Source organism: Vidua chalybeata, chromosome 2 (genome assembly GCF_026979565.1).
Source record: "Vidua chalybeata isolate OUT-0048 chromosome 2, bVidCha1 merged haplotype, whole genome shotgun sequence".
NCBI classification, from domain to species: Eukaryota; Metazoa; Chordata; class Aves; order Passeriformes; family Viduidae; genus Vidua; species Vidua chalybeata.
In genome coordinates, this window is record NC_071531.1 from 88,775,051 (window position 1) to 88,801,516 (window position 26,466).

General features: G+C 38.8%; 1 protein-coding gene across 1 annotated transcript; it reads left to right on the top strand.

Moving 5' to 3' along the window:
* The first annotated feature begins 3,681 nt into the window (after positions 1-3,681).
* MPHOSPH8 (M-phase phosphoprotein 8) lies at positions 3,682-25,433 on the top strand. The gene is made up of 13 exons (XM_053935741.1): positions 3,682-3,997; positions 7,705-7,860; positions 8,716-9,552; positions 12,477-12,573; positions 14,283-14,408; positions 14,496-14,584; positions 15,676-15,816; positions 16,621-16,707; positions 18,672-18,826; positions 22,149-22,303; positions 23,406-23,533; positions 24,167-24,250; positions 25,124-25,433. Exons 1-13 carry the CDS (start codon positions 3,737-3,739, stop codon positions 25,163-25,165), a joined length of 2,358 nt encoding a protein of 785 aa, XP_053791716.1. The 5' UTR covers positions 3,682-3,736; the 3' UTR covers positions 25,166-25,433.
* Positions 25,434-26,466: the final 1,033 nt, after the last annotated feature.

Below are 26,466 nucleotides of genomic sequence, written 5' to 3' on the forward strand. Positions count from 1 at the left end.
TTGGAGTCTCATACTTCTCATTGCTTGCTCATAGCAGAAATTGCTTCCTTCCTTCTGGGAATCTGTAATTTATAACTGAAGGGTGCACTTAGACCAAAGAGCATTCAGTGAAAAGGAAAATGCTTTTGCCACCAAAGGATCAGATGTAGACTACTTAGGGCAGGAGGTTTTGGTTAGTGCTGTGTTTCGTCTGTGCCAGAAGTAGATTAGAACCTAAGCAGACACAAATTGCAAAATTCCCAACCACCCATTACCAAGGTTGGTGTGAAACCCAGGAGCATGTTTGACAAACCACTACTGTGAATTCTCTCCCTAGCAGTGGTTGCCTGGTGAAACAATTAACTGGCATTAGGCAAATGCTGGCTTAAAGGCCTTTGCAGAAAGTACCTTTATTGTTGTCAAGAAATCATTTGAACAGTAATGTTGCTTCCCTTTTCTTCTTCCTTCATTCGAAATGGAAAAGAAAAGCTACTGCCATTGATTGCTACCGTTCTTGTGCTACAGTTCATACGATGCACAAAGGAATTGAAAGGGATAGTTTTCAAAACACTAATGAAATTAGAAGATTCATCTAATTGAAGGTGTGCTTTTAAAAAAAGTCTTATCTATAAATCCTCCCAACAGACAAAGACTAGTATCATCGTGGAGATTCAATGGCTATATTAAAGAATATTATAACCAACATATAATAGATTCCTTGTGCCAAAAGGGGAAGGTATACACACTCCATACTTTACTGGGCATGTAGGAAAAGGATACAGAAACAGTCAGGAGAGCGCTGGAAATCTTCCTTCCTCTTTTGAGGAATTATATTGCTCATTCTACATCAGATAATATTTTATACATGCTGGATCATCATACTATAGAAAATTTTGTCTTTAAAATAATTATTATTAGAAGAAATTATTTTTTCCTGCTCCTTTGGTGGACTTATAAGATTTTATTATAATGAAACTTCATTTCTACTCACTGTAATGTAATAGGGCTTTTGTGTTAATGAAGAAAGCAATAGAATTGCTAAGAAGTCAATTTCCATCTATTTGCTATCAAGCTGAACTTGGGAAAGACTGGGATTCAAGAAGGTAATGGATATCAAGTTTATCTAACATGAAATATCCTTCTGCATAAAATATTCAATGATATCATTCTTCAAGATAATAACAGAGTTAGCTTTCCTTGAAGTTTTACATACAATGTTTAAGTTGAGGACATTTTATCTTATATTGTTGCTAAATAATAACGTTCACAGTCACACACTTTAAGGTATGGAAACAAAGTATCTTACAGTAATTAAGTGTTGTTTTTACATATGTCATATTTTACTTGCCTGTAACTGTTCAAAACACCTTAATATTTAATTTTTATGCTAATTTCTGTTTCATTGCACATTGTAAAGTACTTTTATAATATCTTTGTTTTAATTTCTGCTAAAATCTTATGTACTTAGATGGCACAATAAAGAAAGCATCATGTAGCAATTCAGTGAAGTATGGCAGATGTTTTGGCAGATACAAGAGTGTGATTAACAAGGAACTAATAAATATTTTTATAACATATCAGTGTTCTTAATTGGGTGGTTTTGGAATTCCTACAGTGTGACCCGAAATGCAAACAGCAGAATAGATATTTTTCTACTGCACTGCTTTTCTTACTGATCATTTTTATTTGTGAATACATAGCTCAGTTTTGTTAGGAGGAAAGTTCTCTCTTTCTTTCCTGTCCTTACTCTGTATTCTGATTTTATGCTGATTAATTTATTTTATTTTACACCAGACCAAACACTGTAGCCTAATAACAAAACCAGACTAACATTTATTTTAATTTAATGGGCTTTTCACAGGTGTTTGAACACAATACATCTTCTAAATTAAGGAGCTGCACAGAACAATGCTTTGGTACTTTGTGATCTGACAAAATGTAGTTGGAGACAGCACAATGGCTTGCATTGAGGGATGACTGGGTATGGAGCATATGCCACACTTGGTTGTCCATCCTTTGAAAATATTCAGAAGCAGGTGATTCAACAGAACCATAGGTAATGCCTGATACTGCCCTTGCAAATGAAGAATGCTCTCAGCAGTTATACCGAACTAAGAATTACTAAGGAAAGCTGCAGAACCTTTTTCATAGAGGTTTTCCTGAGAATTTAAGCAAACAGGCTAAGCGTGGAGTGGATACATTTGACCATGTAGAGGACCTTGTCAGGAGGGATATCCCAATGTCCTTCTGTTTCTAGGTTGCTCTGAATCCTTGTTCTCAAGATGGAAGACACTGGCTCTTTTTTAGTAAAAATAGAAAGGAAATAGTTGTACTACACTATGAGAAAAGCTAGGGTATGGGTTTCTTAAAAACTAGAAAGACTCCCTAATAGAGACAAACTAGCTTCCAAATCTGCTGTTCAGTCTTTGCATGGTCAATTGCTCCATTACTAGAGTAACTTTAGAAAGCTGGCAAAGTACTGGCAAAAATAGGAATTTTTTTTTTCTTCAGTACATCTGTCACTCTTGCAGCAATACATCCCACATGGGCATGTGTGTTTGGAAGATACACATTCACACTAAAACCCAAGCTTTGTTGAGTGATGTATATTCCCTAAGGATCTGTTTCTGAGATCCAATATACTAACACTCTGGCTCTATCAAAAGGCAGTGGAATAAGCAAATAGGACATGATTTATTTGCTTTTTCTTACAAGATTTCTTTTTCCTTCCTCCTACATGTTACATAAAAAAGCTATACTTGCCAAGTTCTTTAACATGCAAAATACTATGAAATTAAAAACAGTTCTTTTTCCTTAGTAAGAAACCCTATGAATGCCACAGCAGGATCTTGTCCTGAGATGTCCATGTATATCTTTCTTGTGCATTTCTCCAAAATCTCGTCCAGCTGAGGGCAAAGAATAGCTTTGATCCAACAAGTCCAAGTGGAAGATCCTGCATTTGGTTTGGGGCGATCCCAAGCATGGGAGAACAGCCTGCTGAGAAGGACTTGGTGGTGCTGGTGTATGAGAGGCTGGCCATGAGCTGTCAGTGTGCTCCCACAGCCCAGAAAGCCAAACGTGTCCTGGGCTGCATCCACTGGTGGGCAGCAGGGCCAGGGAGGGGATTCTGCCCCTCTGCTCTGCTCAGCCCCCACCTGCAGGGCTGCATCAGCTCTGGGGTCCCAGCACAGGGAGAACAGGGACCTGCTGGAGCGAGTACAGAGGAGGGACACCAGGATGATTAGAGGGAGAACCTCTCTTAAGATAGGCTGAGGGTCCGTTTTGTTCGTAGAACCTTCCAGTACCTAGAGGGGGATTACAAAAAAGAGGAAGAGTAACGGGCAGACAGTGATAGGGCGTGGGGGGATGCTCTTAAACTACAGAGAAGAGATTTAGATTAGATGTCAGGGAGGAATTCGTCCCTGTGAGGGCGGTGAGGCACTGACACAGGTTGCCCAGAGAAGCTGTGGCTGCCCCACGCCCGGAGGTGCCCAAGGCCGGGTCGGGGTTGCTCGGAGCACGCCGCTGCCGCGGGAGCTGTCCCTATCCTTGGGCGGAGCTGTCCCCGCCACGGGGACGTTGCACCGGGACTGTCCCGCCCAAGCCCCGCCCAGCGGCGGCCGCGCGGAAGGCACGCGGCCCCGTGCGCCACGGGCTGCGCGCGCGGCCATTGGCTGGAGCGGCCGCCCCGCCCCCCGCGCCCGGCCGCGGATGTCGCAGCCGCTGTGCGCCCTTGTCGTTTGAAACGCGGCCCAAGATGGCGGCGGCGGCCGGGAGCGGGGCCGAGGCGGCGGCGGCCAGGCTGGAGGGGGCACGGCGAGAGGAGGAGGCGGCGGCGGCCGCGGCGGCGGAGGATGAAGAGGACGGGAAAGGAGACGGCGGCAGGGCGGGCAAAGCGACGGGTGCTGCGGCAGGAGCCGGCGGGGAGGCTGGCGGCGGCGAGAGCGAAGAGGACGAGGAGGAGGAGGGGGAGGACGTGTTCGAGGTGGAAAAGATCCTTGACATGAAGAACGAGGGGGTGAGTGCGCGGGTCTCTTACACCGGCCGAGGAGCACGTGAAAAGATAATCCCGTTAGAGTTGCAATGTGAACCGCGCTGTGCACGGGTGTGCGAGGAGGCTTTTTGTGCCTTATTCCGGATTCAATCTCTTCAGCCAAAGATAAGCCTTTACTAAGTTGTTTGGTTTTGTCTGCGTTGTTAAACTGCTCCTGGCGCTGAACACTATTTTGATGTGAAATGTTTTAGCGCAGAGATGGACAGGGCTGAACGTAGCTGAGAACTTAGAGGCGTTTTCAAGGTATGTTGCCAAGGTCCACGTTCACAGACAAAACGGGGGAAGACTTCCTAAAATAAGAGCGTCTTCCCCTAATTAAAATAATAAGCTGTAGTGATCTTGCATTGTTTAAACTGAAATACCAGACCTTGATTTGTTTATTTGAAAGCAACTTAGACTGGTTGGAGTTCTTTAAAAATTTTCTTAAACCTCAAATAAAAAAAAATAATTGGCAGAGGGTTTTTAAAATTATTTTGTGCCTGAAAGATTTTTATTTTAACTAATTGATGATTTTTATTTTAGGCTTCAGTCAGGTACATGACATAAAATTCTGTCAATTCCATGTAAAAGATCAGTCTTGAAACCCTTAGGCTGGAGAGCCTTCAAAGCAATATTTTTTTCAATATTTGTGATGTTCCGACAGCACCTTAGCTGAAATATGTTTATGTCTTCAGATTATGTTATGCTTTCAGGGTAATAAGTATTTATAGCTTTGCCCGTATGAAGTGTTGGTCAACATAAGTCAGGCTTGAAAACAATAGGATTCGTTTTTTTTGTTTTTTTTTGCCTTTTCTTACCACCCACCCCCAAGGGATGGAACCTGAAATCTGTAGGTGGTCGTGATAGTGAGACATTGAAGAGTACTGGGATACATCAAGTACCATCTCTTAAAAATGTCATTGGCACATGCTGGTAACAGGGTGTCTCTTTTCCATCCCACTCCAAGCAGCCCGTTCTGCAGCACGTTCTGAGCTCTGTGTGCCTGAGTTTTGCAGGCTGGCTCAGCGCAGTGAGCTTCAGCGCGTGGATGTACCCGCACATGGTGCTTGTGGCTTGGTGGCATGAGCTCCAAACGCATCAGGTGCCCTCTCAGTTGCTCTGCTGCAGGGCCTGTGCTCCTGGGCTCCACAAGTGCAGGGCAAGGCAGGAACTCATACTGAGGTGTAACTTCCAGAATGGCTGGGAAGGGCCATGTGTCACCACAGAGCAAGTCAGCCACTGTGCAGCGTGGCATGAGGCAGGTCGGGGTGTTGTGTGTCACAGAACAGAAGTGTGACAGCTGGAGAGCCCTGCACAGAGATGCTCTTCCCACACACAGTACTGGTGTTGCTGGGCCTGGCAGTTATGGTAGGATGAGAGACAGCACTTCTGGATTGGGATTGGGCTGGGGAGTTAGACCTGTGGATAACTAAAACATTAACTTGACCTACTTAAAGAGGACAAGCAGTGAAAATTTGGAAATGTAGTCTCTCAGTATATCTATAAAGCTTTTCTTACTGCATCTCAGTTATACTAAAACAACAGGCTCTGGTGCAAACCTGGTGGTCCCCAGTGGAAATGGGAAATTTTAACTCTGCTGTTTAATGATATGGTGGTACCCTTTTCCATATGAATTGGTTCTAGCTCATGACTAGTTCTCACAGAAACTAGAGCAGTATAAAAATGCTTGGAATAATTCTGTTTTTTCTAAGTGATAACAGAGGGGGAAAAATATCAATACTGAGTGAAAGAGTGTTGATAGGTGAGTTGATAGGTGAGTAAGACCATGTCTCTTAAGTGTGAGAATCAATCTTCTGCCTTCACTTAAGCTGAATTTTATAAAACTATCCTCAGCTGCATTTTTCTGTCACTCTCCATGTATGGAATGTACAGCAGCCAAATGGTTTTGCATTTGCATTAGACTTTCTTTTATGCAGCTTTCTCAATTAATGAAAAAAGGACTTGTGGCTTATTTGGTACTTGAGTTACAAGGATGTTCCTAACTCTGCAGCTAGCAGAAGTCCTGCATCTGAAAGGGAATAACCGTGTGCCACCAGGCAGGTGAGAGTCCACCTGGCTAGGATGCAGATTTGCAAGAAAGGAGATGGGAGTCCCCACAGGCAAGTAAGGTGAACATGAGTCAGCAGTTTTTGCAGCAAAGAAGGACAGCAGCGTCCAGGAGTGTAGCCAGAAGATCAAGAGATGCTTCATTCTCTCTTCTCAGACTGCCGGGGAGCATCCCGAGTACTGTGTGAAGTTCTGAGCTCCCCAGGACAGAAAGACATGTACATACCAGAGAGAAGGGTAATGAAAACAGTCAGGAAGCTGAGAGCTTGATTTGCTTTGCTATAAGAAGAGAAGAATCAGGGGAGCTCAAAAATCAGGGAAAAAATGAGGGAAACCAAAACCAGGGAAAGGATGAGACAGAGGACACAAGCTGGAAGACAGGGAAATCTGCATAAATACACTGACTGGGCAGATATCTGAGCAGTCTGATGTAAGCAGTCCTGCTTTGAGAGGGCATTTTACTTGTTAGTTCTGGAGATCTTTTACAACATAACACACTCTGTGACTGTAATGAGGAAGTTACTGGTTGCTTGTTTTGTAAGTAACCCAACAGAAGAAAGAAAGGGGAGAGGGAAATATGATTTTGGAAACTTAACCATCTCTCTTGATTTAAGAATTAAGCTAAATTCTAAGAGAAATCTTAAACTAAGGTGTTTGAATATAGGCTATTTATTTATTTAGATGTCTGTGAAGCAAAATACAGAAGATTGTAAATAGAGTTGGTTAGTTGGTTGCTGAAGTTTAGTGGCATGTATATACACTTGGTCAAAGGTTAATTATGCTCAGGCAAAAATTTAAGCACAGACATTTAACAGTAAGTGTCAAATGGCAATTCTTCTGAAGCTTTCTTTCTCCAGGCTTGGTTAGCACTGTAATGTCTTTCAGAGCATTATCAGTGCATGCTTGAAAATGAGAGGTACTATTTTGCCTCTCCAAAGGTGCTTTCCTAAGTACATTTGCTAAAAAATTAATTTTTTAATGGTAAAGAACTTTGTACTTTAGTAGAAAAACTAGATAGAGACTACAAGGTGCAATTTTATCCCTCAGTGAAGTTCAATACTCTTGAAAAAATTGGTCTCAGATTTTTGTATGTAATCTACCAAAATCTTTGTAACTAACTCCACTGAGATGCAGACACTCAGATTTTTGTCTAGGTTTAACTTGATTTCATTGCTGAGGATTTTTTCCTAACTGTTGGTATTTCAGTTTATCAAAAATAGACTTGATTACAAATATAGCATAAGTTATAAATTCCAATATGAAATTTGGTGAATGGTGTTAATTCATTAGAAGTCTTAAGGGTTTATATCAAGTTTTTCAACAGAGAGAAAACAGTCACGCTTGAAATTTTTATGGAAGAAATATTAAAACTTGAAAAGAAATCATTTCATAAGTGTCAGAAAACCCATTTTGATAATCTGACTGCGAATTTATGATATGTACATTGTAGCTGTGGTTCTGAATAGATGTTAGATACTGGAAGTATTTTGAATAAAACTATTCCAACTACAGAAATACTGATTTTTATATACACAAAATTGTATATCCACTGACATCCTCAAGAATTGACTAGCTGATGCAATACTGTGCTATATTGTATTAAATGTTGTGGGTTTTTCTTACAGGGTAAAACTCTCTATAAAGTCCGGTGGAAAGGATACACCTCTGATGATGATACCTGGGAACCAGAGGCTCACTTGGAAGACTGCAAAGAAGTGCTTCTTGAATTCAGAAAAAAGATTGTGGATAATAAGCCTAAACCTGTTAAAAAAGACATACAGGTGTGTTTCAGCTTCCAGTATCTTACACTGGAGACATAATCCCTATCTAGACTACTAACGAGAGGAGGGGAGAAGAGAAGGCATTTGAAACATAGAATTAAGGAATCTCATCCAAAACGTTTTTGTTTCTTGTGAAACTTAATATTGTTGCTGTTCTGTGGTAGGGATTTTTTTTGTTGACAAGTTTGCTTGTAGATTGAATCCACCTAAACTTCAATTCCATTTCTAATGGAACTATGTAAGTGATGTACGGTCATTTTCGTTTGACAACATAAATAACCCCCTTTCCCTGCCCATATGCATATTGTCTTGTCACTGAAGGTGGGCACAATGTTCCAGTCACCCTCCTGCTTTCTGTAGGAGATCAATGACTTTTGGCAAGAGAGGAATACAGAAAGATTAGATGCCAGAGGGCAGAATATGTCTTTTTCTTTTCTTTTTTTAAAAGGCTCAGCTTGAAAAAGCACTGTTGTTACACTTAACAATCCTTTTTGAAAACTGGTACACTGCTTCTGGGAAACCTGTAGGTAAATCCTGCAAAATCAAATCAATTGTTTTTGATGTAAAATAGCTCAGATTAAGTTCTGTTCTGGAATGTGGTTGTTGGATGTGTAATTGGTTTACTTGAATTGTTTGTGTATTGATTCTCATCCAAGCAGTTCATAGTGTAATTTAAGTAAGTAAGCATGTTTGCAATTTGGCAATGAGGAATGATCTTGGCAGGGATCAAAAGATTGAAGTGCTTAAAAAATTATTTTTCCCAAGCACGACCACTACCATTTTTGTATACTTTGTACCAAAGTGATAGTTTATTGGGGAAGGAAAAAATTCTATTTTTTTTCCTTTACCTTTTAGAAACCACCTCTAAATGATGATATATTTGAAGCAGAGTCTGACAGCGACTGGCAGAGTGAAACAAAAGATGATGTTTCACCAAAGAAGAAAAAGAAGAAGTCAAAAGAGGGAGAGGATAAAAGTCCAGATGACCTGAAGAAGAAAAAATCTAAGTCTGCAAAACCCAAGGAAAAACCCAGAACAGAATGTGAAAATTCCTCAGATACTTTGGTTTTAGATTCAAAGCCAAAAAAAAGGACTTTAGAAACTAAGGAGGATTCAAAGGACCCAAAGAAGCAAAGGAAAGAAGATACTAAAGAAATCAAGAAAAAGAAAGGAGAAGATTTAAAAATAAAATCTAAAGAAGATTCTAAAGAAAATAAAAAATCACACAAGGAGAAGCATGGAGATGTTCAGTTGGACTCAGAATCGAGCACTGTGGATGATTCAATTTCTCAGGGAACTGATAATGAAAGTTCAAACATAAATTCTGAAAATAAAGATGAAAAGCAGAAGGTAATAAGTGGAGAAGAGAGATTGGAACAAGAAATTGATGAAAAAGATGCTATTACTGATAAATATCTTGATGGATCAGCAAGTAATGAAGATGACGGTATTGATACTAGGGCTAAAAGAAAGAAGAAAAAAATTCCTAAAGCAGAAGACTGTAGAGAAGAAGGTGGAAAAGTAGAAATTCAGGATACTCATTTAGAGAAGAGCATGCACAAAAAGCAAACAGGTCAAGAAAAAGTACCAGGAGAGTTGGAGAAAGTGTCACCTGCTCCTTCACCAGTGCAGAAGGGTTTGAAATTGAGTGCTGATGAAAGGGTGTGCAAACCCATGGATTCCCCTGGGGAGGTAAGCACAGTTAGGGTGGAGGCTGGGGGTAAAATCAGTCTGTATCTTCGAGGTACAGATACCTCAAACCATGACTGTTCGTGATGGCAAAGAGAAAAGTACAAACTGGAAAGGTACTGAGCTGCATGAACTTAAAGAACCACCCACTGCACAATGTGTAACAGAGACTGGGTAATTTCAGGATTCTGAACACTCTGAAGGGGGGGAATGCTTTAGGAAAGGAAAGCATAAATGTGAAAGGATACATTTCTCCCATTTACTATGTCTTAGAATGAAATTTCCTGTTCTTGCAAGGCATGCTGTTGTTTTTAGCTTTGTTCATGCCCACCTTCAAGAGTTTCCTCATTTGACTTTCTTCTATTTGTGTAGTAAGGCAGAACAGTGTTGAGCAACACTTGCTCTCTCAGACACCAGCCATTCCATCAGGGCTTACATGTGGTGGCACCTACCTGAGAACTGGAATGCTGAAATCACTTCTAAAGCCCAGGTCTCCCAGATAATTGTGTAGCAGGCTTGTCTTGTTAGAATTCCTGGAGTGCTTACAGCAAATGCTTAGTTTAATGACATGGTTTCATATTAAATAGAAATAGAAATGCTGTACCTGTTGTAAGAAATGAACTAAGCAAATACCAGGATGTTTATTGTTCCTTATTTAATACAGTAATGCTTTAAGAGAAGCAGAAATTGTAAAGGCAAAAGAAGAAAATTATGACAAAAATAAATATTTTTTGCAATGTTTCTGGGAATATAATTTCTTTCATCTGCTTCAGCCTGTTCTAATACAGTTTGCAGTTCATAAAACATTGTCTGCTAAGAGCAGCCATGTTCTGATTTAACAAGATTGCAGCCAAAACACATTGATACTTACTGGATATATCCCACTTCTGAGACGATAATTCCATGGTGTAAAGTTTCTTCTGCAGGTTCAGCAGTGGTTCTCTGCTTGTGATTGTTCTGTTTATGGAGTAGGTCACCTTAAATAAGTTATTTTGGGATAGAGAATTATGTGTCATAATCTCAGAGTAGAGCTAGACAAAAGAGTGTGTTTGCAGGATCTTAGTGTTGAAAGTTCTGGAAAACATGGAATTACTCTGAGGCATAGGCCAGTTTCAGAAGGCTATTTAATTAGTTGAAGTGATATGGTCCTTTATTACCCAAATGTTTTGCATACAGTTCAAGGCTATAATGTTTGTGAGAGAGAGACAAGAATAGGAAAAATCTTGGGAATTCTGTTCTATTTACCAATGGTATAAAAATCCTGTCACCTTGACCATGGATAAATCAACATCAGAGGACAGTGAGTTTGCTTGTGGCTCTTCAGCATTCTCAGTGAGTTGTTTCTATGCTTCTCTCACGGTCGTGCTCCAAGGAAAGTCACGCTCCAAGGTACCAGCAATGTATGGAAGGTGTTCTGCTCTTTGCTTCTCTTGAGTGTAGAAGGCTTAAACAGTGTTTTCTGTAACTGGCTAATTATTCTCTGGAGCAGCTGGGGACTTGCGTGGGTGGGTTTGGTGGAGAATTCTGCAGGGGGTTTTTTTGTTCACTAAATTGTTGGCCCAGAGAGATGATACCTTTCAAAGAAAGTCATCACGTATATTTCAGGTACCTGTCTTTCCTATGTAACTCTGCTTATAGAACACCAGTCATGTCAATTTATAACACAGTATTTTCTGTTTAGGGTCAGTTTGCATGGTGAACCATTCCTTCCATTTCATTTGCCTCCAAAAATAAATGGGTATGTTCTGCATCTGATCAGCATTAGAAATCTGGAATAGAATTCACGGTTACTGATTTTAACAGCCCCACTGTAGCAAATATCTGGTAGTCTCTTTAGAAAGTTATGGATTTCCTCTTAAATACCTAGCATCTGGCAGGATGAAGAGCTGCCTGTGTTAGCATTAATCACATCCATGATCAAAAGCCAAGTTTTGTGGAGGGAAGGGGGACGAAGAGGAAAGCAATTAAATGTCTCAGCTCTACTAATACATAATGATACACCAAATTAATCTGGTTTAATTAAGGTTTTTGCTGTGTCACATGGTAGCATATATTTAAATTTTTGTGAGGACTTCTTTTGGGGCAGTTTTTCAGAAAGATAGTGCTACTCCCTGTGCCAGGTTAGTGTCAGAGGCTGATAAAAAGCCATGCCAAGGAGCCTTGTCCAACCTACTCTGCAGTGAATTTGCTGAGTGGAGAGAGAAGATTACAGGAGGAGAAAGGCAAACTTTGGTAGAGAAAGCTGAATTCCATTTTGGCAAATTTGATTATATATCTACATCTACAATAACTGATATTAGATACGGTTAATAACTACTGTTACTGAGCTTGGACTTCTGCAGGGATATCATGAGTTTGGCTGGATTTTGCTGAGTGTCTGTTTTTCACAAATAACTGTTGCCATAATGTTCTGTCTGTGTAAATTGCAAGGCTTGGAACCTTTTGTGTCCAACTGTCAAGTTTTCTCGGTTGAGGTTCAACTCAATGATATCATAATGCTTCAAATACGGTGCTACAAAATTGTTAAATACTCTGAAATAATTACATTCTATTCAGGTGTACTATTTGGAACAAACAAAAAGTTCCTAATTTTGAATTGCCTTCAAAATGCTGGTTTTGTCATATCTGCAGCTCTTCCATAAAGCGACTTGAATGGCTGGGATGCAGTAAAAATATGAATTGAAGTTACTATGTTCAGGAAATAATACCTCTGCTGTTAGGAAAGAAGCCTTCACAGACTTAACTCCTGACTCACCTGTTTAATTCTTAGGAATGTCTACAAGTCTACAATTAATACTACTGAAACCCACTGTATACAGGTTTCAGTAGTATTAATTGTAAATATGCTTTATGTTTGGAGTGGTGAAAGGAGTTTATTTTCCATTTTTCCTCTACCACTAAAATTTGATCTTTGTTTTCAATTTTAGGAAAGAGAAGTAAAGAAAACTGAAATTAAAGAAAAATCTCAAAAAAAGGAGCCTGAAAAAGAAGAAAAAAACAGAAAAGAACAGAAGGTCCTAAAAAGTAAGTGCTAACTTCTTGAAACAGAGAAGAAATGACCCTTCAGGGCATTCTCTTCTTATTTCTACAAGGGTAGATATTGTGTCGTTTTGTAACACATGTGTGCACACACCCCCTAGAAACAAGGAATTCTGTTTTTATTTTAGGAAGCAAAAGTCTTGTGTTTAATGGCTTTGTTAATACATGCTTCATGAGAATGTTAATATATGCTTCATGTATGAAGCACAGAAGTATATAGAAGTCTCTTGACATTTTTGTAGACAAGTCAAGATTTTGCCCTATTTAATATTGACAACTGTGCTTCTCTGGCATGTAATAGTAACTTTTTTTTAGAGGAATTCATCCAACTATTGACTATTTTCAGAAGTGTTCTGATGACATTATGCATATATACTTTTTATAGTTAGAAAAATTAGTAGGGCTCCCATCAGACAAACAGCTTGCCTTCTGCTTTAGCCACAGAGACAGGTTATGTTATACAACCCTGGATGATTAAATACACAGCAAAAAATGTCTAGGTTCTGTTTCTGTTCCTAATAGTATAATTGATTATTACTGTTACTGCTCTTCATCTTGGAACAACTCTGGTTTACTTTTTTCAGGATAAATTCCTTCACTAGAGAAACACCTTTTTCTGAAAGTAGTGTAGATGCTTACAGTGCTTAAGAAAAGTAGTAAGAAGCAGAATGATTAATGATTGTTTCTGTGCAGCACTTGTCCTTTGTCTGGTCATCACAGATACTGAACTGTACTTCAGAAGTAGTAATTTATGCACAATTCTAAACTGCATTTCTTAAAAGGAAGATGGTACCATGTTGAAAGCAGTCAGAACTCAGACTTGGCAGGGTAGGTGGAGGTGGACTAGCTCTCCTGACTTTGGTCTTATGTTAAGCTTGCTCCTGTTCTCAAATACCTTACAGAAAGAGAACAAATCTTTTCTAAATTGATTCTAAATTGATGCTGGTCTTTTACTTAAATTTTGTTACATAATAGTATTTAGTGGCTCAAGTAGTCACTCTTGGTAACTGTCTCAATATTCTAGGCTTTAAGGTCATCAAAAGTGCATTTGAGTAATTTAATGTCGCTTCAGAAGAAAAAAAAAGTGAATATTATGAGAATAACTGCAAAAGAGAAGAATCTTTGTTAGAATAGAAATTCATAGAAGAATTAAAAGAGCAAAGTGTACAAGGAAAGGAGAAATATAAGAGATGAAGCAAACACATGGACTTGCATTCCTGCAGAATGTGACTGAGAAGTACTGGATGTGTGTCAAATGGAGAACACTGGTAGTTGAGATTTTCTCCATTCCTGCTTGCATTTCTAGTGCTCCAGTTCTTGTCTCTGCAGGGGGCTGAAAAGAAGTTCTCTTCTGAAACTCACTGGTATCTTTTCAGTGTGTTTCCATTGCTTCTGCTACTACAGTGATGGAGTGTTCACCTTCCCATAATCACTTTAGCCTTATTTATTACAACAAATTAGCAGTTTCTTTCAAGTAAAAGCTTTTAATGTTTGTTTCTAATGTAGCCTTTGCTGCTGAGAAACATTCCATACTGACTGCCAGGGTTTACTTGAATGAAAAGTAGCAGTAGTCGTTTGTTAAGCTGCTGATGATTGAAGCAAGGGCAAGCATTCATTAGCTTGAAAGTTTACAATTTGTTACTTATTTTACTTTTTTTTTTTTTTTTCCTTCCCCAAAATTAAATACATGATAGATGGCAAGCAGCAAGTCCTGAGTTTGGGTATGGACATGCAGTTAGAATGGCTGACACTAGAAGAATTCCAGAAGCATCTTGATGGAGAAGATGAGAATAATGTATCAACAGAACCAATATCAAGTGGTGAGTATTTTTCTGGCAAGAAGGGGTGTTTCTTAGCTGACATTTCAAAGGGAAATATCCTATAACAACATTGAATTTATTTTCTAGCTCTCCTGAGAGATGCTGTTAAAAGTGGAGACTACATGACAGTGAAAATGGCCCTTTCTTCAAATGAGGAATATAATTTGGATCAAGAGGTAATTTTTGTGCAGTAGAAGTATTGGAAGACAGTAGGAGGGAAGAAAACAAATTTTGACTTTTTGAAAAGCTTTTCCCTCTTATGCTGTAGCAGATTTCCATCTCACCTAAGTAAAAAAAGCACAAGGTATCAAAAAGGACTACAAACTTGGAAGTTTCAGTATTTGTTATTGATTTCTTCCAAGAAAAACTGAAGTTTGATAGAACCATCCCAGTAGCTTTCCAGCCAACTTGCCCAGTGTATTTAACTGACTAAATGTGGAACTTTGCATGCTATTAGGAACAATAACCATCAGTACAAGTGGCTAAACTGTGTAAAACATTGTACATGGGAAACAAAACTCTGAAAAGCTCCAAAAACCTGCAAGTTGTTTGACATACTGGGACCACTTCATAATTAGTGTTCTGACAGTTTGTCATCAGCTGTGTTCTTACTGGGTTTACTTTCAAGGATCTATTTTCCCATTGAATAGGACTGTAGTTCCATTTTTGAATTTTAAAATCTCCAATACTGGTATTTTTACTGGTGATCTTGTGTAGTTGTGTTATGTAGCATTTTGAGAACTTCACATTATGCTAAGACTTCTGAGGTGTTGTATTGAACTCCTGAGGCCAGCATGTGTTCTGTGAGTTGTAAGGTCTGGTGAAAAATGCAGGAATGAGCGAGGAGACTGGCTGGTCACGAAGACACTCTGATAAAATCAAAAAGTAATGTTGTGGGAGCAGCTGACTTGAGCCATAGTGGTTTTTCTCCATGGGTGCTGAAAAGTCTTGTGGTCTTCCCACCCTTTCCCACAGCCTTTCTTCCTGGTTCATTCTGGTTTTCCTGCTTCTTGTTCTGATCCTCAGAATGTTACGGATTTTGCAGATTATGGAGCTCAGAGTGTGAGACCTGCGGACCAGAGAAGTGGGAGGTGATAATTTGCTGGTATCTGGCAGCCATGTATGAGTGAATTCTTCTGCCAGGGAGGGAAATCTTTGTGAAACATGTTGATGTGCTTGAAATTTTTGTCTTGCAGCTTTGATTTATCTTGGAAGTATTTCTTTTTGTTGTTATTATTTTTTGTAATGGCAATGATTTTTTTTCCAGGACCCAAGTGGAATGACCCTGGTAATGCTTGCTGCTGCCGGAGGGCATGATGACCTTCTGCGGGTGCTAATCAGGAAAGGAGCTAAAGTTAATGGTAGACAGAAAAATGGAACAACTGCATTGATACATGCAGCTGAAAAGGTTGGCTTGGTTATTGTTCTGTTTGTGGTTCTGGGCTCTTTTACTTATGTTTAAAGGTGGTACACAATTTTTTACCTTTGGATGGTGCCTAAAAAGTAGTTAGCAAGATACAGCAGGGTGTCTAATAATAATTTCAGCAGCTGTGGTTATTGTAGTATAAATAAGTTCTGATCACAAACCCCGTCCTGAGCAGAGAATATCATAGGAGGAAAAGTGGAGGAAGAGGGTATCTCTGAATGTTTTTGTCTGAGAGCTGAAGTTCTTGTAGTAGAATTGCTTTTTATGATATCTGGCTACACAGGATCCAAACTAGAAACACTTGGAAAGAAAATCTCTGATTAAACAGGATTTGGTATTTTAAAGCAATTGGGCAATGGACACAGTGGCAAGCTCTTCCCAAGATAAGACCAGCTAAAGCAGTAAGTTAGAGCAAGTCAGGGTTTCATGGGTGAACTCTTCTGTTCAGGTGGGTCCATGTGCTTTCCCATGTACAGTAGATAGCAAGCCAGTAGGGAGCCTCTTTCCAGTTTGGTGGCAGATGCAAATACACTGCTTCCTTCCTGTGATGTTTATTATTGCAGGATTTAGAAAAAAAAGTAAGAATTGTAAATATTTAGGGCTATGCACTTGCCTAAGTCTGAAATGCTCTTTGTTAGCCATGGGAGCGAACAGTATTAATTGTGCCATGACTCATGTTTTGAATTCTATGGATGAATTTTAAGTAAATGACATTTTATATTCTGAAACAAAACCAGAGTATTTTTACTTACTTTTGTTATGGTTTTGGTTTGTTTTTTTCCCCAGAATTTTCTAACAACAGTAGCTATTCTTCTGGAAGCTGGAGCATACGTGAACATGCAGCAGAGCAGTGGTGAGACTGCCTTAATGAAGGTAAATTCTGTGTTTATCCTTACATAGTTCAATAGGAATACTTTTGTCAAACTAGTAAAACATAAAAACGTATTTGTAGAATTCATTTCAGGAACACATCCCTTATTTGAAATAAAAATAGCATTCTTAGTTACTCTAAGCAGAGTTCTGATCCATTTCTTTAATGTACTGTAATATCTAAACAAGAAACAGAGATGCCTTCAGCATGCAGTGCTAAATGTGGGTCATCATCTTCTTCTGTTGTTTGGCTCAAAGAAATGCAGATGTGGTCTTCCAGCTGAGATAATCAGATTGTCAGCAGGAAGAGAAAAATTCCAGAAAGAAAGACCTTTCACTTAGGTGTTGCTGTGATTGGCACTTGCTGTTTTATTGCAGGCCAGAAATAAAACAGCAGATTTACAGTCTGATTCCCAGTGCCTCTTCTGCCCCATTACTCCCCCAGTCACAAAGGAAATCCTGATTTTTTAAAACATTTCTTTTTTTGTAATTCTAATTAAAAATTTTAATACTCTTAAAATTCTAATACTCTTAAAACAGTCTGTGCTTTTAATATTTTTTCTTTATGTGGATGAATTTCACCAAAGTTCCCCTTTGGATGAAGTTGCTGTATTTATCTGTAGGCTGTTTGTATAGTTTGTTTGCCAAAGAGGTTACAGAAGCTTTCCTGCCCAGACAATGTGTTATTGTTTCTGTTCTGCCCTCTGTGAGGTTTAACAAGTGGGGATTTCACATTTTCTCTGAAGACAACAACTCACTTGTGGTTTCCTCAGCCACTTCAATCCAAAATCTCTTCATAATTTGGCTTCTTCCATGAACCTCAGTCTTGACCTTCTTTAAAGTTTTTATTAGTCTTTGATGCACAGCTATACAAACCAATTAGCAGCCTACAGTGACTTATTCCGGGCGTTTGTTTTGCGATGCAGATACAAAGAATAGGATCTTCATTTCCAGTAACTTACTGGGACAAAGCTAGCCCTCTGTGGATAACCTATCAATGTGTTTATCAAGTCACTCTTACTAGACCTTAGGAGTTTGATCATACTTTTTCTAGTAGACAAAAAAGATCTCAGCACTCGATTCCTTTATGTCAGGTGGTGTGAGATTTTTCTGATCTTTCTGGTTTGAGGAAGGCAGGTGGGTTGTTCTGTTTATGGCAGATGATGGATTGAAGGCACAGATAAAAGTTCAGAGCAGAGAGAAATGTCAGATGCTGTCTTCTGAAAGGTCTTACAGTGATAAAAATATTGTAACTCTTGTGTCTTTTCCTAATTTATCTGAGTGAAGTGTTTGAAAACAAGTGACCAAGAGCATGTGTTTGCTTTCTTCAAAGTAAGACTTTTTTTAGATTTTCCTGTGCTTTTGTGAAATTTATAGTTGATGTGCCCTGAAATTCTTGCTGTAACAGTGAACAGCCTTGAATATCTATGCAGAGGATAACAGTGGCTTTCTGACATAGCTATGTACCAGTCTGAGACAAATTCTGTAAATTTACTGCATACCAAAGTACCATTTTAAACTGAGATGCATAGAAAAACAGGCACTTGGAAATGTTACTTCTATAATTTCTAAATAGTTCTACAGAAACATATTTACTCAGGTAAACAATTGCAAGAAAATTTACTGTTGCTGAACTCCAGCAGATCAGATGTTTCCACAGAACTTCTGGGATTTGCTTTCTTTTTTTTTTTTTTTTTCCCTAATTATATCTGCTTGGTAATCCCAACTGTTGCTTCTTCTGTAGGACTGGGTCTGTAGTATTGCCCAGATAAAGATAAAATATTTATGGAGTGTGTTCCTGAGTTTCAAGCTGTGTTACCATTCACAGAGCGAATAATTAAAGTTCTGAATTGTAACTACTTTTGGATTTTAATTCACTTCTGCACTTCTGCTTACTCTCATGTATGCTCTGTTCTGATGGGTTTGTCATTGTTTTCTGTCCTTCCATCTTCTCCCTTCCCACCCAGGCTTGTAAAAGAGGGAATTCTGATATAGTGCGGCTCATGATTGAAAGTGGAGCTGACTGCAACATTTTGTCCAAGCATCAGAACAGTGCCATGCATTTTGCTAAACAGTGCAATAACGTACTGGTGTATGAGCAGCTCAAGAGCCACTTGGAAACGTGAGTAAAATGTACTTGGAAGTTTGTTCTGCTGAAGTTTGCAGTGCTAGGCATGGCATAATTCCGGTTTAAGTCAAGGAAAATGTCAGGAAAGAAAACCGATCTGATTTAGGCAGAAAGCTAACTAATGAATCATGTGAAATCAAAATAATGTGAGCTAGCAGAATTGGCATACACTTGATCAAACGCTGAGTAAAAACATGGAAAGGAGGAAAAGGTAATTCCTAGAAGAGAAAGATTCCTTTAACTTAAGATTCAGCAATCATGAAAACTTAGAAGTGTATAAGCACTGGAGCATTGAATGTAAGCTCTTACTAGGGCATGCCAAATAAAATACCTTGCTAGAAAGCATAGGAAAAATTCAAACAAAAGAACACCAAGCAGAAACACTATGAAAAGTTGGACCTTTAAATGTTAGCTATGAGCTGAAAGTGCCAGACATAAAGCTTTCATGCCAATAGATGATGGAAATCATCATCATTATCATGCAGCAGAATGACTGAATAGCAGTGCAGTGTATGTGACATGCAAAGTGTTGATGTCATATGGTCATGTAAAAATATACTGAGCTAAACTGAGACAAACATACAGAGAAGGAGCAAGCTCTTCAAATATCCATTTGGAGGAATAATGTAGTTAATGTATATGGGCAGAAAATTATAACCAGCAATCTCTAAACTTGGGGAAGACTCAGGGAGGGTCTTAGGGCTTCTGCAGCAGGTGAGGTTTTGTCATGAATCCATAGTTAGTGCTGAAAGAACACTGTCTCAGTGCAAGGTTTTTTTCTTGTTTCATGGTTATGTAGTCCTAGTGATTCATCTATGTAGTCTAAGACACTCTGTCAAGTAGTTTGTAATCCAAACTTACTCTCTTCCAGTGTATAGAAAGCCCTGGCTGGTTTTTGCCTCATATCTCTTGTGTTTCCCATCAGCTGACTTCTTAAGTCTGTCTTTACAGAAACTGCCTTGTAATGGTCAATGTGTATCAATCAAAAAACACCTGAAGTGACAAGGTAAAGGGGATGCAGTCAGGTTGTTTTTAGTGGTTCCCAGTGACTGGACAAGGGGCAATGGACACCAACTGGAACACAGGAGGCTACCTCTAAGCATCAGGAAATACATTTTTCCTTTTGAGGGTCATGCAGCACTGGCACAGGCTGCTCAGAGAGGTTGTCAGGTCTTTGGAAACTTTCTGAAGGTATCTGGACACCATGAGATTTCTCTTAGCCCACCTGTCAAGCCTGTTGGAGTCTCTTGTGGATGACAGAAATACACCAGAGGCTATCAGCCACTCCTCCCAGTTTTGTCTCATCTGCCAAAGTGCTGAGGACTTGCTGCACCACCTGCCAGGTCATTAATGAAGCTGTTGAACAGGACCAGACCCAGTATTGATCTCAGGGTGCACCAGCAGTGATTGGTTTCCAACTAGATTTTGTGCTACTGATTTTTGCTGAAGTAACATGTTTGGATCCAGTTTCATACCAGGAGGAAAGTATTGTGATGCCACTGTTTTTAGTGCCCTGTGAAGTTTGTCTGAGATACTGTAGATCACCGTATCAAACTTATGTCCTGAGCAGATGAACACTATAAGGAATATTTTTCTCTTGTAGAATGCTAAAAGGAAAAGTGCTAAAAGCATAAAAGCTAATAATTATTTTTCAGAAATTAGAAACCTGTTAAAGTGAGCAGGGGCAGCTGAAGTGGTTGAATGGAGTATGCTGATTCTTGCCTAGGGAAGCAAATCACCTTTTGAGGTGATTCTTAACTTGTTAATTAAGATTTTGAAGGCAACAGCAAGCATGCAGGATAGATCAGTGATCTGGTATCTGCTGTTCAATGTAGTGAGTCACTCATTTGCTATTTGATGCCTTTCCAGTTTGTTTCCTATTTGACATCTGCCACCTTCGGTTTTGGCTAATCTAAATAATGAGTTTTCAAAGATCTTGACCATGTGATTTTGCCAGTGAAGTTGCAGTTGAAATTAAATATTGATGATTGCAAAGTGGTGCCTAGGGGTATCACTGTGCTGATGTGAACTGTATAGGGAATATCACAGCTCTTGCTAATTTGGGAAGCTTTTAGACTCACTACCTGAAAATACCAGTTCAGTGCTTTTTGTCAGTCAGAAAGGAGGACAATATAGTAGTAGTGAAGCTGAAAATAAAATTATTAAAATGTCAAAATGCGAAATCAGGAAACAACAACAGAAAATAACCCAAGGCCATGAGACAGGTTCTGCAGGCCATCCTACTAAATGATCTAGTGATAGGTTTGAAGTGGAAAAATATTTTTGCACAGCAAAACTGAATCATGGATGTCATTTTTGCAGAATGTTGTGGTCACAAATACAGGGGATTTTAGAAGGATTAAGTAGATCTAAGGAGATGGGATTTGGCTGCAGTTTCTAGTTTTGAATGGCTCTTAATCAGATTGCTAGAAAATAGGACAGTGTATCAAAAAAGAACGACTGTTTAATTTCTCATATTTAATATGGCTTTGTCAAGCATCTGGAAAATAGGCTACATGGGCTTTGCAGCTTGCTTAGGCAGGGCAGTTCTTGTGGTTTCTTTCCAGTGAAACATTGAAGTTTTAGATTCTGCAGATGATAGTCTCAGTTAGCAGGGTGGGGAAGTGTGTTCTGAATGATAACTGAAAAAGCCATAAAGCTGCCAGAGGTAGGACCTCTGCTGTGCTAATGTGGTCTCTCTTTGAAGGCCAGGCTCCCACTCCATCTGCCTCCCTAACCCTCCAAAAAAAAACCAAACAAAACCCCACTTTACCTGCCTTTTAGTGGTAGAATGGCTACTTTTGCACTGTTTCATTCACAGTTTAACTAGGAACTGCATTTTTCTAGTAGTATTGCCAGTAATACAGGGATGTACTTTTTATTTTTACTTGCAGGCAGATTGATAATTAAGTTGGGCTGGGAAAGTAGGGATATCTGTTTAGCCACCAAGTATATATTGATGTTTCTGGGATATCTTTCTGTATATAAAGCCTTCAAAATATGTGGCTAGTAAGATCCTTTTTATTAATCTACTGCAGTGCATTTATATTAATGTTTTCTTTTTTTGGACCCAGTAGTTGAATTTCATGATCAGATTGCTAATGAAATATTTTATTAACTAAGTATTGAGATCTGTGGTTCATCTATGCATAAATGCTAGTGAGGAAGGCATTCACTCCTGAAAATCAGGAATCTAAAAAGGTGATCTGGAGTCTTTTTTTGCGTGTGTGTGTGTGTGTGTCAGCTCTCACCAAGCCTATGTCTGGTAAAATAATTCACTGGGTGAAGCACAGGCCTCATTTGTTTGGTCTTTCAGGCTCTCAAAAGTAGCAGAAGATACCATCAGGAATTATTTTGAAACTCGCCTTGCTTTGCTGGAGCCAGTGTTCCCAATTGCGTGTCATCGCCTCTGCGAAGGGCCAGACTTTTCTTTGGATTTTAACTATAAACCTCCACAAAATGTGCCAGAAGGTAGGGAGGGGTTTGTTGTTGTGGTGAGGGCATTGTTTAAAAAAGATAGAACAATATGTTTAAAGCATGTCTTAAATTATCTCCTATGCAAAATTATTTTTGTATGATTTTGCAGTACATCACATTAAGAACGCTCTGATTGTGGAACACAGGGAGAGCAATTATATTTTGATGTATTATGGGTAGGGTTTGTATTTTTTTTTTAAGACTTTTTAATTACCTCATACAGAGTGTCAACTTCTTTCTGGTCATGGGTTACATTAGCTCAGTGACAGGCATTGTACGAAATGAGTGGTTTTACCTTTAGCTTAGAATTAATGATTCAGGAAAATCTAGGCTTACTAGATTACTAGAGAAGATCTTGTAGTGGATCCTTTTGTTTTCATGGACAGTAGGTCACATGCTGAAGGCTTGGAATGTAGTCCCAGCAGTGCCCTGAGACAAATGCAGTCTAGAAATACTAGGAAAAGGAAGCAGCTGCAGTCAACTTTGTTTTGCCCACAAACCATTCCCAAGGTATTTGGGAATGTTTCAATATTCCTCCAGGAATTGAGATGCTATTCTCTGCTGCTTGGCTTAGCTAAGTCATTTTTGATGAGTACATCAGGGAAATATCTATTGATACTGATCTTTCTTAAAGTGATAAATCAGTGTGACTATTAGAATCCACTTAAACTGAGATTGAAAGTGGGTATGTCTGCTCAGTTTTCTGGTTGTTCAGAGTTGTTGGATAATTCTTCCAGTTCTTATAGATACCCTGTATTTTAGAATTAAGAAACTTAATGCAAGTTTATGTATTAAAATGAAGCATTTGTGGGTAGTTGAAGTTGCTGCTTGTTGAATTTCAGTGCAGTTCATAAAGATCTATAATGTCTGGTCTCAGTTGTCTGTTCCCTTGACTAGACCCAACCACACTAAATTCCGTAACACTCTTTGGGTAAACCTGAAACCACAGAAGTAAACTGTGCTAAGGATTGATGTTTCCATTTTGCATTCCTTTCTAATAGACACATAACCTTATTGCTGCAAAGGTCCAATGTACACAGTTCTAGATGATGGATCTAATTTCAAATTCACGTAACAGAATTGTCTTCCCTTTCAGGATCTGGAATTCTTCTCTTTGTTTTCCATGCAAATTTCTTTGGTAAAGAAGTTGTTGCTCGGCTCTGTGGACCATGCAGTGTACAAGCTGTGGTTTTAAACGACAAATTCCAACTTCCCATATTTTTGGTAAATCTTTTCATATAACTGATTTACTGTAAAACTACTTCATAAAGTCTTTATACAGCAGCCTGGGAAATCTCAGTGCCATAATTTGAATTTACAATATTGTGATGAAGCATACTTTTTATCATGATGATGTTTTTCTAAAATGAAACTTTGGATATGAAGAGAACTATAAACTTTTCTTGTACTAGGTTCCAGAAAAATTTATGACTTAAAAGTTCAGGACATAGTGCTGGACAACCTGGTTCTAGGTGGCCCTGCTTAAGCAGGGGGTTGGATTAGATGGCCTGGAGAGGTCTTCTCCAGCCTCCAACTTTCTGTGATTCTGGAACTGAGGCTTCTTCTCTAATTGACCAAGCCTCTCACATTTTTGACCCAAGTAAGTTCTTTAATATTTTCTTAACAACCTACCTCAAAGTATTAATAATTAATTTCTAGTTTGTTTTCTTTTAATCTATTTAATGAATCACTGCACAATTTTGAAGTCTTCTTGTTTTCCCAGTCATTGCATCAAAGGTTCATACACAATGTTCTTTCAAAAAAAGCATATTGAAAATGTTGTATTGTTAGTCCTCTTACACAGCTCTTTCAGCCATAACCTACCATTAACTTTGTCCATTTTCTTTTTCCTTGTAGGACAGTCACTTTATTTATTCCTTCAGCCCTACTGCAGGCCTTAACAAGCTTTTCATACGGTTGGCAGAAGTTCCTACTGCCAAGGTACAAAATGTTCTCAAAATTAAATGTGTGTGGTCATCTGTTGTACTCTTTCATAGTCTGAATGCTTCTAGCTCTATGTTGCAAATACAAAACTTAAGGATCTTCCTGTCTCTACATCCCAGTTTCCATCAGTTACAGTTACAGCCTGTGACATTGCCAGAACTTGGGAACATTGCTATGTGTTAGTTCTGTTATAATGAAACATATTTATGTTGCAGTCAGAATAATTCATACACTAGTTCCAGCTAAACATCTTCTCCATGTAGATTGTGAATTTCATGACTGAAAGATACATGGAGTGGCCACCTTTCTTTTGCATACAATGTTTTTGCTTGTGTGTTGGAAATATTTACTGGAGTATGCACTCTGCTTTTAAATAGTCTGTTGCATTTTACAGGTGGTTTGGGCAATATTCCCCACTACATGTTGCAAGATGAATCCTGTTCTGGTTCTGGTAGCATTTATTTTATCCTAGAAACATATAACGGTGTATTTTCCAGATCTTTAGATTTAAAAGTTGCACTGAAGTTATATTCTTAAATGTTTTATTGCACTTTCTTTTAATTTCTTTTTTAAGTGGAAAAAGGTGTATCCATATGGAAGTATATGTTTGTCTGGTTCAGATTTGGGGCTAACTTGTTCAAACACCACCTGATGCTGCAGTATTCTACTGGAGTCCTTTAACAAGCCATCCATCTTTCAGTAGAGCTATTATAAACTGATTTTAGTAAGGACTTTGTAATTCCTCTTTTTTCCTTTCTTAGTCAGTAGCAATTGTGTGCCTTTTCTTGTGCCATTCCTACATTAGGAGCGCTTAACACAGTGATCACCTGTGGCCAGCATTATTATGGAATCTTTTGTTTTCTTTCACAGGTAAAGCTGCTCATAGGAGCTTACAGAGTGCAGCTGCAGTGACCTCTGAGCATGCCAAGTGGACTGACACTTTTTTGGATATACTTCTGATTCCTCTGTTCAGAGACTGACAAAGCAGTTTGGAACTTTTTGGCATCACATTCTGAAGACTCAGTTCCCAGCTCGCCGCTTGTTGGCAGTCACAGGAAGTGTGTATTGGAGAGCAGTTGAATACGCTGCATTGGTGGGACGGGGTTGTCAGCTTTTTTTACTTTGTACAGATGTAGATGTAAGTATTTGTGCCAATACATATAACTCTGTTTTTCTTTAACTTGTGGAGTCCAGACTGCATATTTCAGCTTTTCCACAATGTGGAATGGTTCATATAAGAACTATTTAAGGTAATTACATGAAATGTCTTTTTTAAAGATCTTCATTTGTAAACTAAAGTTTTCTACTTACTCTAATGTTTCTATGCGAAATGCAGAACTGTCATCTTATTGGAGCCATGGGCAGAAATTACACTTTAAAATGACTGCATTACGTTTAACTTTTAAGTTGCTGAGGGCTGTGTTCTGGTTTAAAACTACTCCTGTTCCTGTCTCTCAATGAGACACCAGTTATGCTTAGAGTGCTCCCTTTAACAGAGTTCAGTCTGCAGGTGTGAACAAAGGCATCTGAACAGGCTCAATTCACAGAAGGGTCACAGTCAGGTTCCCAGTTAAATCTCTGCTTAAACCTGCTTTGGTATTAGAGAAGCAGTGGTAGTTTTGCAGACATCTTAACTTTTGAGGTCTTGGGTGACATCTGGAAAAACAGACACAAGCTGAAAATAGCAAACCAGAAAACTTGTAGCTACCTTCAGTGTCTAGGCAGTGCTTTTTGTAGACAAGAAGATACACAGAGAATTTCAGATGTCCTCAGCCTGACAGATGACAGAACATGTGTTTTCCTTTACTTCAGAAATTCAGTTCCTCAGTGCAAAAAGCTGCTATATTTTTCTTTTATTATTATTATATTATTATTTTATTTAAATGACCCATTTTATTGGATGACAGCAGTTTTGTAATGGTCCTGTGCTGTAAAATATAAAAGTAATACTTCTGCATGGAGTATAGAATATTTTCCTTTGTAAATTAACCAACATCTTGAAAGGTAGGAAAAACCAAACCAGATCGTGCCTTTGCTGTTCTAGTTGTAATGTGTAGTTTACATGCCACTGTGTGCCTGTATTATTAGCAAAACTATTGTCCATAAATTCTTGATGATTTTGACTGCTCACCATCAGAATGGTGCAGCTGTATGAAGTATCTTCTTAAAAACTGTGATTTTTTAATATAAAGTTCAGTTAACCATTTTTTAAT